Genomic DNA, 14,337 nt, shown 5'->3' with positions numbered 1-14,337 from the left:
TAGTGGCATGTTTTCACAAACTTGAGATAGGTGATGTACAGAATAAGCATCATAATGCAATGTCCGGTTTGAAAAGATAGTAGGGGAGAGAAATCAGCACTTGAACGAAGAAGATAAGGTGTATACATTCCAAAAGGACAGTATAACAAGAACATACTATGTCAGTCTTTCTGTTTCTAGGATACCTCACTCAGAATGATATTTTCTAGATTCCCATCATTTGCCTGCACATTTCATGATTTCCTTGCTTTTAATTGCTGAGTAATATTCCATTTTGTCAACATACCACAATTTCTGTGTCCTTTCCTCAGTTGACGGGCATTTGAGTTGTTTCCAGATTCTAGCTATTACAAATAAAGCTGTTACAAACATGGTTGAGCAAATGTCCTTGTTGTGTCCTTGAGCATCTTTTGGATATATGCCTAGGAGTGGTATAGCTGAATCTTGATGCAGCATGATTCTTAACTGTCTGAGAAAGCACCAGATTGATTTTGAAAGTGGTTGTACAAGTTTACATTCCCACCAGCAATGAAGAAGTGTTCTCCTTTCTCCACATCTTCTATAGCATGTGTTGTCTATTGAGTATTTTATCTTAGCAACTCTGATGGGTATAAGGTGAAATTTCAGGGTTGTTTTGATATGCATTTCCTTGATGACTAAGGACATTGAACATTTATTTAAGTATTTCTCTGCCATTCTATATTCCTCTATAGAGAATTCTCTGTTTATCTCTGTACTCCAATTTTTAATTGGATTACTTGATTTGTTGCTGTTTAACTTCTTGAGTTCTTTATATATTCTGGATATTAGTCCTCTTTCAGATATAGCGTTGTGGAAGATCCTTTCCCAGTCTATAGGCTGTCGTTTTGTTCTGAAGATAGTGTCCTTTGCTTTACAGAAACTTTTCAGTTTCATGAGATCAACTATTTTCTTTTTGATTTTTTTTTATTATATTGATTTATTTGTCAGAGAGGAGCATATGTGCTTTGGCACACATGTAAGGTCAGACAGCAACTTGTGGCAGTCAGTTCCCTCATTCCACCATGTAGGTCCCAGGGATTGAGCTGATATCATCAGGTGCTTTTACCATTAGGCCATTTTGCTTTCACTCTCCAGAAACTGGCTATATGTACATCCTCAGACTGGTCAGGACCTTAAACTTCCTGCTGGAGTGCTGACAGTGAAATCATGCACAGGCCTCAGGAAGTAATCACACCTGCGGTGAATTCAAAAGTACAGAAGTCAGCGTTTGGCTGCTCTCCTATCTACTTTCTTGCTCTCATGCTCTTTCTGCCCTTTCTTCCAAACATTATCTGAGCCTTGGAGAAGCTGTTATAGGTGCTTCATTAATTTCTTTCTTTATTTTTTAATTAATTATTTCATTTCTTCTTTTTACATCCCAAGTACAGCCTCTCCCTTCCCACCTTTAGGTCCCACTCTCCCTCCTTCCCACCATTTCCCTCCCGTACTCATCAGTAAGGAGTGCCCCCTACCAATCCACTCGAGCACATCAAATTTCATAAGGACTGAGTGCATCCTCTTCCCCTGTTGAGGCAGCCCCACCAAACATAAGCAATCAAAAAGCAGGCAACACAGTCCATGTCAAAGACAGCCTTTGCTCCCCTTATTAGGAAACCCATATGAGGCCTTGGTTACATTTGTATAGGGTGCCTAGATCCAGTCCATGCATGGTCCTTAGTGCTTCAGTCTCAGCATGACTCTCTGGGCCCTGGTTGGTTGTTTCTGTTGGTCATCTTGTGGAGATCCTGTCGCCTCCAGATACTTCTATTCCTCCCTCCCCCCAACACACAGACTTTTCCACAAGACTCCCTATGCTTTACCCAGTGTTTGGATCTGAGTCTCAGCATCTGTTTTGATTTGCTGCTGGCTGGAGGCTCTGAGTACAGCTATGCTAGGCTCCTGTCTGCCAGCACAGCAGAGTATCATTAATAGTGGCAGGAATTTGTTCTCTCTCTGTTGTGGGTCTCAGGTTGGGGCAGGCATTAGTTGTTGATTCCCTCAATCTTTGCTCTGTCTTTATCCTTGTGCATCTTGTAGGTAGAGTAAATTTTGAGTTGACATTTTTGTGTGTTGTTTGGTGTTCCCCTCCCTCTACAAGGAGTCCTATTTAGTTAGAGGGTGTCCTCTTCAGTCTCCATGACCTCTGCTACTAGTCATCTCAGCTAGAGTCACCCCATATTCTTCCAGAGGCCTACCTTATCATAGGTCTCCAGCTTGTCAGGGATGCCCCATTCAGTTTCTCTTCCCTCTGTTCTTTTGCCTCCACTTTCCCAAAGTCTGATCTCCATCCTCATTTCTCTCCATGCTCCCTTTCCTACCTTGATCCCTTTCTTCAATCACTTCTGCTATCTATTATATTTCCCCTTCTGAGTATGATTAAAGCACCCTCCCTTGGGTCCTCTTTGTTGTTATCTCCTTTGGGTCTGACAATTTTGGTATGGCTTTCTTGTATTTATGGCTAATATCCTCTTATTGTTGAGTACACACCACGAGTATCTTTCTGCTTCTCAGTTACTTCACTCAGGATGACTTTTTCAAGTTTGCCTTCAAATTTCACAATGCTCTTGTTTTCAATAGCTGAGAAGTATTCCATCGTGTATATATAACAGTTTCTTCATCCATTCTTCAGTTGAGAGATATCTGGGTTTTTCCAGATTCTGGCTATTATGAATAAAGCTGCTATGAACATGGTTGAGTAAATGTCCTTGTTGTATACTTGAGCATCTTTTGTATATGTGCCCAGCCCAGGAGTGGCACAACTAGGTCTTGAGGTACAACTATTCCTGAACTTTTTTTTAACTTTTTAAAATGTCTTTATTAATTACAATTTATTCATTTTGTATCCCCCCATAAGCCCCTCCTGAATCCCACCCTCCCTTCCCTTTCTGCATGCATGCACCTCCCCAAGTCCACTGATAGGGGAGGTTCTCCTCTCCTTTCTTATCTTAGTCTATCAGTTTTCATCAAAAGTGGCTGCATTATCCTTTTCTGTGGCCTGGGTAAGGCTGCTTCCCCCTCAGGGGGAGGTGATTAAAGAGCAGGCCAATCAGATTATTTCAGAGGCAGTCCCTCTTTCCATTACTATGTAACCCACTTGGACACTGAACTTTTAAGAAACCTACAGATTGCTTTCCAAAGCTGTACAAGTTTACATTCCCATCAGAAATGGAGGAGGGTTCTCTTTGTTCCACATTCTTTTTTTTTTCACATAACATTTCTATATTTATTAAAAAAAAAAAAAACATACTTACTAAGGCTCTTCAATTAGACATCACTTTCAAACATAGCTGATTTCTTTTATCAATGAACCATACTTTCATTGTTTAGGAATAATGGTGTGACTATATTCCAGCCATAACATATTGTAATCCAGAGTGTGTCTCTATTCCACTAGGTCACAAGGACCTAGACAGTCTTTGGATGTGATCCCTTGCCAAAGCAGCCATGTTCCTGGTTGAAAAATTTTCTACATCGTCTCCATATCTATTTAAGCTAAAAAATACACACAGTTTAATGATTACAGCAGAAACAATTATCAAGCTCATAAATTTAATAGTCCATATGACAAACTTTTACTGCAATGACCCCTCATAATTGCAGTCCTCATCATCCGTCCTTCAGAAAATGTCCATTTCAGCATCAAGGTTTTCCAGTCTACCAGTCTGCTGAATAATATGTCTTTTTTTCCCCCATTGGCCAGTTTGTTGAGCTGTCCCCATGCAAGGGGATCAATTTCCTCTCTTTTCAGCATTGATGTCTCTCTGCATCTCTTCCTATTTTGTGTTGTGTCTTTCAAGTGCAAGCTTCTCTTATTCAAATTGTAACTTTATAAATTTTGATGGAATCTATACTCTTTCATGACCTGTGGAAATAAAAAAAAAAAAAAAAAAAAAAAAAAAAAAAAAAAAAAAAACTCTTCTCCAACATAACTCATTACCTGACTGCCTTTCTAATGCCAAAACAACTTTAAAGTATACAAGTTGATCTAATTCAGTAGTTTTTTCTATTATTAGTAATATTGTTGTTATTGTTATTTATTCACACTGTATCTCTGTTGTAACACCCTCTCCTCTCCTCACAGTACCATCCTCCCTCTCGTTCCATCTCCTGTTCCTCTTCCCTAGTGCAAAAATAACAGAAATTATCCTCTCCTACTGCTTGACCCTAGCCTAACAGTTAACATCAGGACTGCCTGGATCCTCTTCCTCTGTGGGCTGGCTAGTTGTCCACTGCCTAAAACTAAAGTTCAAGTGGATCAAAGATCTCAGCATAAAAGCAGATACACTAAATATGTTAAAAGAAAAAGTGGGGAAGAACTTTGAACTCCTGTGACAGTTGTATGATGAGAGTGAGGGTCATGCTACATTATAATCAAAGTCTGGGTGTGGCTCTCGCTTTAGAGCCTGGCTTGGAATAATCAGCTGTTTTCCTCACACAGGTTGTTTGATGGTCAAATCCCTGCATTTGCCATCACAGACACAGAGATGATCCGAAATATACTAGTGAAAGAATGCTATTCTACGTTCACAAACCGGCGGGTAGGTAACCTTTTTTTAATTAAAAAATTTAAATGTTCATTTTTGTTATTTTATTTAGGAGTATACGTTAATGCTATTTTTATAAAACTGTGTTTGTTTCTCTTAGTTTCTCTCTATATGTAGATTTTCCACAAATAATTGAGACTTTTATATCTTTTTAACAATAAGCTTCATGACACAATAGCTAAGCAGTTATTAATCTATTCCCAACCCTCTAAGCTAATTTGGCTTCCTCCCAGCATACATCCCAGAGGTACTTGCATTCTGTTGTTTTCCTGTTCCAGCTCCTTCACCTCATGTCTCTTCAACCTTTCCTGTGGCTTCATCCCCTACTTCCTTCCCTAAATTCTCCTCCCCTGTCTGATAGGATTCTCACCCTATTCTCTCCCATGCTCAGCTATTGGTTGTAAACTGCTTTTTTGACATATCAGGGTAAATTGGGGAGCAGTGTTTACACAACACTGAGACAGGAGATTCTCAAAACAAGGATGGCGACAGAATGTGGGGGGCACAGAAATCAGCATTTCACTTACACAATAACATTATGCCTACACTTATAAATGTGTGTGCAAGTGAGTGACTGCCAAGTTCCTCCATGTGGAGGCCAGCAGAGGGTATGACATCCCCTGGAGCTGGCCTTGCAGACAGTTGTGAGTTGTCTGACAGGGGTGCTAGGTACAGAATCAGTGTCCTTCAAAAGAGAAGCAAGCACTCTTAACTGTTGGGTCATCTCCCCAGCCTCACATTTTAATAATGTAAACCTTTATATTTTACTTACTCAATTAAAAATGAAATGAATATAGATTCACAGTGGCTTCTATAATAATGTACAAGCAGAGTGTAAGTATTAATTTTGCTAATAGGAATTGCTTGAGCAAGTCTAAATATACTATAGAAGTGTAATCTAGATGTCGATAGACACTTGCCACCTAGAGTAATTCACATTTCCCATTTCACAAGTCCATTTTTATGTCTGTGTGGTGTTGATTTGTGTGGCGTCAAATACCGAGTAGCTCCCTGACCAGTCAGCTCCCTCTTGCTAGCCCATTAGCTGCCATGTACAGCCTGTCTTCCCTTCACATTTTGTATCCATTTTCATTCTCATGGATTGTGTTTTCAGGTATCAAGTATCACAACTGTTTACCTATCACATCTATGTGGATTTACTCTTGAAATTTGATCTCAAATCTATGGCTTTATTTATCTCAATTTTTCTGTGCGGGATACTACTTACTTTAATGTCCCCACCTCTGTCTTTTTTAAATTTAATTTTATTTATATATTTATTCACTATATATCCCTGCTGAAACCCCCTCCCTGTCTCCTCCCAGTCCCACCCTTCCTCCCTCTTCTCCACCGGTGCTCTTTCCCTAGTTCCCTAAAAGGGGAAGATCTCCAGCCCTTCCCTCTGACCTTATCCTATCAGTTCTCATAAGGACTGGCGGCATCATCTTCCTCTGTGGCCTGGCAAGGCTGCAGCCCCTAGGTGGAGGAGAGAGCCAGCTACTGAGTTCATGTCAGAGACAGCCCCTGTTCCCAATACTAGGAAAGCCACTTAGAAACTGAGCAAGCAATGGGCTTCCTTTGAACAGGAGGTCTAGGTCCTTTCATGCATGGCCTCTCTCTTAAACCATAGCTATCTAACTGTTCTATGTAAGGAAGCCTGTTTGCTCTCTCCTTACACCCTATGGGTCCTGGGTTTCAAACTCAGGTTATTGGGCTTGGCAGCATCACCTTTACCTACTGAGGCCTCTCACAGGTCCTCATTTAGCCATTGGTCATTTGGTGAAGTTCACTGAAGGCCTTGTTTGCAGATGCCCTTCATCAAGTCATACTGTTTAACTTTTTTCCTGTTGTGCTGAGTTCTGTAATATAAGGGTATGTTGGATGCCTCCACATTAATATAAAATATAAATGTGGAAGATAGAAAAAAGGTCTTATTAAGGAAAAAGGATTATTTTCCTCCCTTTATCACTGTATAAAGAATTAAGGTAGATCCAAGATGCAGGGCTGGGAGGACACTCTTTCTGACCAGCAGCACAGCACAGTATGCATAGTGACCAGCAAATGGAACTCTGGACCCTAAAACACCAGGGATTATGTTTCCCAGGTGAAAGGAAACCCCATGGAATGGGAATCAATTAGCTTCAGGTCATCCATCTAAGCCACAGAAAAGTTCCCATGTCCCACCAGGTGCTCAATCACCAGCCCAGAGCCACATACCTGTGTACTCTGATCACCATCCCAGAATGAACTCTGAGCCCCACAACACCAGAGACTGGAATTTCCAGTTGAGAGAAAACCCTATGGTGCAGGAAGCAATCAGGACTGACCTTAGGTCACCCAGATAATCCCAAGAAATCCCAGGGGTCCAGCAGGTGCAGAGCTGTCAGCCCAGAGTGGGGTGAACAGCTGCCAGCATAGAGTCCAGCCTGCATGCCTGATTCAACATCCCAGACAGAACTGAGAGCCTCAGGACACTGGAGACTAAGTTTCTCTGTTGAGTGGAAAACCCCACAGTAAGGGGAAGAGCAGTTCTGACATCAGAGCACTCAGCTGACAACCCTTCCCCCCAAAAAAAACGTTCCTGGGTTCCTTCAGGTACCCAGGCACCCAGTAGCCAGCAAGATGGAGCCACATGTCTGCTCCTGTGTTTCTACCTGCCATCTCAGAAAGAACTGCAGACGCGAAAACACCACAGACTAGGTGTTCCTGTTGGGAGAAAACCCCACAGAGGGGGAAACATAGGGTTCAACCTCAGGACACCTAGCTGCAGAAAAGTTTCTGGGTTCCTGCTGGGTCTAAGCTCTGGCTTCTTACTGTATGCATGAGTGCTGTGCCCACCTGCCATTGATTACAGCTTGGATACCTGAGCACACAGCTCCAACCTCAAACCTACAGAAGCCTGAGAGCCACTGGAGCAGCCCTAAGATACTGCGTGAAGGTGCAGTATCTCACCTTTAGCTAGCAGTATCCTTAGCTAAACTGAAGAAACCATAGGGCTCCCTAGTTCTTCAAGCAGGCTGTGCCCAGCAAACATAGGGTAAGAGCAGAAGCAGCAGCTCACTAAATTCAGAGCAACAAACCAAGCAGCAGGGCAGTCATCTTCAGGCCTTCTCCTGATGAGAAGACAACCTTCCTGAACATCATAGATACCGCATAGGTCCATATGCCTGAGGTGAATTGTGACAATTCCTGAGAAGCACAGCCATTCAGTTGACCATACCCAAAAAGCTGAGGAGGCTTCCTTTAGAAACCTGCCAGGGGGATTCTCCCCACCCCAGGATTCCAGCAGGCACCAGAAATTAACAGCCAACACCTGAGACACCAAAAGGATAGATGCCAGAGTAAAAGCAAAACCAACAAAAGGCAAAGCAATATGGCACCTTCAGAAGCCATTTATCCTGGCAAGTAGCCCTGGACACCCTAATATAAGTGAAAATTAAGAAAATGACCTTACATGCTTATGAAGAGGATAATGGAAGAAACAAATAAAATGCAAAAAGAATTAGATGGAAAAAAAAGTCAAACAGATTATAGCCATCTATAAAGAAATATAGGAAGATGCAGCCAGTTTGTGGCTGTGAAAGAGGAAATAATTAAGTCACTGAAAGAAATAAAAGAAACAGAAGAATGTTCAAACAAACATGTGAAGGTGAAACAGGAAAATCAGTCAAACAGATGAAGGAAATAAACAAAACAGTGCAAGGTCTGAAGATAGAATTGGAAAAATTAAAGAAAACACAAACAGGAAATCACAGAGAGGAAAATTTTAGGAAAGAAAACATGACCTACAGAGGTAAGCATAACCAACAGACTACCAGAGATGGAAGAAAGAATCTCAGGTGTAGAAGATACAATGGAAGAAATGGATGTAACTGTCAAAGGACATAATAAATCTAAAAAATTCCTGACACAATTCATCCAAGAAATCCAAGATAATATGAAAAGACAAAACCTAAGAATAATAGGAATAGAGGAAAAAGAAGATTCCCATTTCCAAGGCCCAGAAAGTGTATTCAACAAAATCATAGAAGAAAATTTCCCCAACTTAAAGGAGAGGCCTATAAGAATACAAGAGGCCTACAGAATACCTAATAAATTAGGCGAGAAAAAAAATTGGCTTCATCTCAGGTAAAAAAGGGTGTTTCAATATATGGAAATCCATCAATGTAACCCATCATATAAACAAAGAAAAAAAAAAAACACATACACGATAAGCTCCTTAGTTGCTGAAAAAGCATTTGAGAAAATCCAACACCCATTCAGGATTAAATTCTTGGAGAGATCAGTGATACAAGGCACATACCTAAACACAGTTAAGGCAATAGACAGCAAGCCTACAGCACACATCAAACTAAAAGAGAAACTTAAAACAATTCCACTGATATCAGGGACAAGGCAAAGCTGCCTACTCTCTCTGTATCTCTTCAATACAGTTCTTGAAGTCTTTGCTAGAGCAATAAGACAATTAAAGGAGATCAAGGGGATACAAATTAGAAAGGAAGAAATCAAAGTATCACTATTTGAAGATGATATGATAGTAGACATGAAAAACCCCAAAAAATTCTACCAGGGAACTTGTACAGTTGATAAACACATTCAGCAAAGTGGTAGTATACAAAATTAACTCAAAAAAATTAGTAGCCCTCTTATATACAAAAGACAAAAGGACTGAGGAAATAGGGAAACAACACCCTTCCCAATAGACACAAATGACATAATGTACTTTGGTGTGACTCTAACCAAGCAAGTCAAAGACTTGTATGAAAAAAAAAAAAACTTTCAGTCTCTGAAGAAAGAAATAGTAGAAGATATCAGAAGATGGAAAGATCTCCCATGTTCATGGCTTGGCAGGATTAACATAGTAAAAATGGCCATCTTACCAAAAGAAATCTACAGATTCAAGGCAATTCTCATCAAATTACAAACATAATTCTTTATAGACCTTGAAAAAATAATTGTCAACTTCGTATGGAATAACAAGAAACCCAGAATTACTAAAACAATCCTCTACAATAAAAGATCTTATAGTGGTATCTCCATCCCTGATCTCAAGCTGCACTATAGAGCAGCAGTAGTAAAAACTGAATGGAAATGGGATTGGAACCAACTGGTGGATCAATAGATTAGAATAGAAGACCCTGATATAAAACCACACACTTCTGCACACTTGATTTTTGTCAAAGATGCCAAAACCATACAATGGTAAAAAGATACATCTTCAACAAATGGTGCTGGTCTAACTGGATGTCTACATGTATAAAACTGCATGCTCATACTCATCACAATGCACATAACTAAAGTCCAACTGGATCAAAGATCTCATTATAAAACCAGACACACTAAACCTTTTAGAAGAAAAAGTGGAGAAGTTCCTTGAACTCATTGGCACAGGAGCCAGCTTCCTGAACAGAACACCAACAGCACAGGCTCTAGGATCAACAATCAATAAATGGGACCTCATGAAAATGAAAACCTTCAGTAAAGCAAAAGACACTGTCATCAGAACAAAACGACTGCCTACAAATTGGGAAAGGATCTTCACCAATGAAAGCTATATCTGACAGAAGACTAATATCCAGAATATATAAAGAACTAAAGAAGTTAAACAGAAACAAATCAAGTAATCCAATTAAAAAATGGGGTACAGAGCTAAATAGAGACTTCTTAAAAGAGGAATATTGAATGGCAGAGAAACACTTAAAGAAATGATCAGCGTCCTTAGTCATCAGGGAAATGCAAATCAAAACGACCCTGAGATCCTGAGATTTCACCTTATATCCATCAGAATGGTTAAAATAAAAAAAATAAAATAAAGCGACAACACATGCTGGAGAGGATGTGGAGAAAGCAGAACGCTCCTCCACTGCTGGTGTGAATGTAAAATTGTACAACCACTTTGGAAATCAATCTGGCACTTTCTCAGACAATTAGCAATTGTGCTTTCTCAAGATACAGGTATACCACTCCTAGGCATATATCCAAAATATGCTCAAGTATACAATATGGACATTTGCTCAATCATGTTTGTAATAGCTTTATTTGCAATAGGCAGTAGCTGGAAACAACCCAGATGCCCCTCCGTTGAGGAATGGATACAGAAATTGTGGTACATTTACACAATGGAATACTACTCAGCAAGTAAAAACAAGGAAATCATGAAACTTGAAGACAAAGGTGGCAACTGGAAACAATAATTCTGGCTGAGGTATCCCAGAATCAGAAAGACAAACATGGTATATACTCAATTATAAATGGATATTAGACATATAATATAGAATAAAGATACTAAAATCTATACACCTAAAGAAACTAATCAAGAAGGAAGACTCTGAGTAAGATGCTTAATTCTCATTCAGAAAGGCTAAGAGGATAAATATCAGAGGAGGAAGAAAACAGGGAACAGGACAGGAGCCTACCACAGAGCCAAACTTTGGGCAGAGTGCAAGGAATTTTATGAAAGAATTGGGAATTAATAGGATCTGGAGAGGACAAGAGAGCAAAAGAATCAAAAAAATGACTTCACAAGAGACTTTTCTGAGACTGATATTTCAACCAAGGACCATTCACTGAGATAACCTAGAACTCCTGTACAGATGTAGCCCATGGCAGTTCAGTGTCCAAGTGGGTTCCATTGTAATGGGAACAGGGACTGTCTCTGCCATGAAATGACTGGCCTGCTCTTTGATCACCTCCCCGTCAGGGGGGGTGAAGCCTACCAGGCCGCAGAGGAAGACAATGCAGTCACTCCTGATGAGACCTTATAGACTAGGATCAGAAGGAATGGCTCCATCAAAGGGAAAATATCCTGTGTTTGGATCCCCAGTATCTACATAAAAGCCAGGCAGAGTGACATGCTTGTGAGCCTCCAGAGCCATGCATAGCTACAGGTAGACCCTAGGCAGTTGCTTGCTAACTTATTCCAACCAAACCAGAGTCTTTTTTGTTCGGTGAGAGACCCTGTCTCATAAAAGTACTGTAGAGAGTTATAGGGGAAGATGATAGACATCTGGTCTGCACAAGGGCAGACACAGGCATGTATACAAGCAATCATATGTACACAGACACACACATACACACAGAGAGATACACACACAGAGACACATACACCATATCAAGACATCTCTTTTCACATTGCAAGTATTGTAAATAGTGAGCTGGAGAAGCTCTCTGATGCAAAGTTCACTTTCTATTTGTCTCCAAGCCATTTGGCATCTGCACAACTCTAGGGCACCTGCTAATTCCTGTTCCTATCTTTCCCCAACACCTGGACCTAATTTAAATCTGCAGAGAGATTTAAATTTAAATGGATCCTGGGATATAGAGGTTTGCAACCATAACAGGTTACCTGGTGAGCACTGGATTTCATGTAGGCTATGAAGAAATGCTGACTTTTTAATTTTTTCCTTTCCCTCTAACATGAGGTCCAGCCCACCATAAGCAGACAGTAACTACTTATTATATGGTGCTATCTGCTCAGCATTTTTGCAAACTTGGAGAGTTCCAGACTTACACATAGCCATTTTTTTTTTCTTTTGTGACCATAGAATTTTGGCCCAGTGGGGTTTATGAAAAAAGCTGTCTCCATATCTGAGGATGAGGAGTGGAAGAGAATCAGAGCCTTGCTGTCTCCCACCTTCACCAGTGGAAAACTCAAAGAGGTGACTAAGAGGACTTAAGAGTGAAATCTTTGTGTGACCTGACTCTCCACACCTAACTACTGCTATTTTTGTGCTTTGTGCTTAGATGTTCCCCATTGTTGAACAGTATGGAGATATTTTGGTAAAATACTTGAGAGGAAAGGCAGAGAAAGGCAAGCCTGTCCCTGTGAAAGAGTAAGTGATGGTGCATCCAAGGTGGTTTTGGGAGCGGAAGGATAACTGGGACAGAGGGGCTTTTTTCTTGTATATATCACATGACCTAGCTGCATATACTCTACCTTTAGATACTATATATATTTCATGTATGTGTATATTATAAGTATTATATATATAATATGTATATTAGATAAACATACAGTTTAGAAAGAAGAATCACAATGGTCTGAAAGTCACAAGTGTAGATGTTGGGTAGGATGGGAAGGTGCTTGGTCAATACTGAAATGGCTTTGCCTGTATTGCCTCAAACTATGAACTATTTCAGGCTTCTTTCTGCTTGTCTTAAATTCCCATGTCTCTCCCTCCTCAGAGTGTTTGGGGCCTACAGCATGGATGTGGTCACCAGCACATCATTTGGAGTGAACATCGATTCCCTCAACAACCCAAAGGATCCTTTTGTGGAGAATGCCAAGAAGCTCTTAAGAATTGACTTTTTTGATCCATTGTTCTTGTCAGTAGGTATGTGGACAGTTCATCCTTTTGAGCTATTGGTCTTGTCTGTGGCTGCATTTGTCACTCTGCCTTTCTCTTCCATACTTTCCCCCAAACTTGCTTCTCCACTGGTATATAATTCAGTTGCCATGTAATTCATCCCCTTAAAGGCACAAATCAAAGTTTTTAGTGTATTCAGAGACATGTAGCCCATTATGTTTTTTTTATAACTTTATTTTACTTTGAGTCAGGGTCTCAATGTGTAGCTCTACCTGGCCTGGAAATTGCTGTGTAGACCAGACTGGCTTTGACCTCACAGTGATCCTCCTGCTTCTACCACCTGAGGACTAAAGTGCACACCAGAATTCCTGGCTTTGCTTTAGAATCATTTTATTTATTCTTTGACTGTATTATATAGGAATACAACATACCTTGATTAGACCCACCCTAACTCTTCCCTCCCACTTCTCTCAGACACCCCAACACACTTTCCTTCTGATTTCATGTCCCATTCTTTGTTTTGGTGACCCAGTGAGCCCAGTCACTGCCTACTATGATACCAAACAATATTACTGGCTTTATCTTATGCTAGTGTTCAGTCCATGAGTGGACCATGCCATGACACTTCAGATGCCCCATTCCTGGGTCTTTCTTTCCACACCTTCTTTCAGGATGTTCCTTGAGCTTTGAGGGATGGGGTGTTGATACAGTTGCTCCATTTAGGGCTTAGTACTCAGCAGTCACTGATTCACAGCACTTTGATCATTTGGAAATCTGCAATGACTGAAGAACCACAAGGCTCCTTACCACTGAGGACTGTATAGTACTTCGTTGTAGCCATGGTGTTGAATCTTTTAACCATCATCCTTCACCTAGACCTAAGCAGCCTAGACCCAAGCAACCACCAGTTCACTTTCTGTATATTTACATATGCTTGGCATTTCACATCAATGGGATCATCGACTATGTGGTCTCTGTGGCAGGCATCTTTTATTTAGCACAATAGTAAATGAAGCAAACATCACTATCTCCTGTGTCCATGAGCAAACAATGCTCCGTATCTATCAATAGATGAAGTTAGTTTCATCTGTTTACCATGAATTTTACTGATATGAGAATATGCATAGAAGGGTATATTCATTTTTTATGTTTTGAAGTATATATTCAGAATCATCATTGCTGAGTTAAAAGGCAACTCTATATTTAATTTTTAAAGTGGAAATATTTTATTTTTAAAAATTTATTTATTTATTCACTTAACATTTTGATAACAGCCTCTCTTTGCTGTCTCTGTCTTCTTGCATAAGCCTCCTCCTAATTCCCCATCTCCTTCTTAGAGAGCAGCCATGTGGAGGCTGAGAATGAAACCTAGCTTGTCTGCAAAAGCAGCCAGTGGTAACTGCTGAGCCATATCTCCAGTCTGTGTAGAGTGACAATATATATATATCCATTTAACAGTGGTGCTC

The 14,337-nt window shown here is 40.3% G+C and overlaps 1 protein-coding gene across 1 annotated transcript in view; it reads left to right on the top strand.

The window, feature by feature from the left end:
- The window catches only part of LOC110543942 (cytochrome P450 3A1-like), a 50,438-nt gene that overhangs the window by 25,637 nt on the left and 10,464 nt on the right, over positions 1-14,337 (top strand). Inside the window, exons 4-7 of the mRNA XM_060390924.1 lie at positions 4,460-4,559; positions 12,110-12,223; positions 12,309-12,397; positions 12,750-12,898. Of these exons, the coding sequence (XP_060246907.1) occupies positions 4,460-4,559; positions 12,110-12,223; positions 12,309-12,397; positions 12,750-12,898 (452 nt within the window). The remainder of the gene's footprint in view (positions 1-4,459; positions 4,560-12,109; positions 12,224-12,308; positions 12,398-12,749; positions 12,899-14,337) is intronic.

The sequence above is a fragment of the Meriones unguiculatus genome, chromosome 9 (assembly GCF_030254825.1).
Source record: "Meriones unguiculatus strain TT.TT164.6M chromosome 9, Bangor_MerUng_6.1, whole genome shotgun sequence".
NCBI classification, from domain to species: Eukaryota; Metazoa; Chordata; class Mammalia; order Rodentia; family Muridae; genus Meriones; species Meriones unguiculatus.
This window is presented reverse-complemented; position numbering and strand designations above follow the sequence as displayed.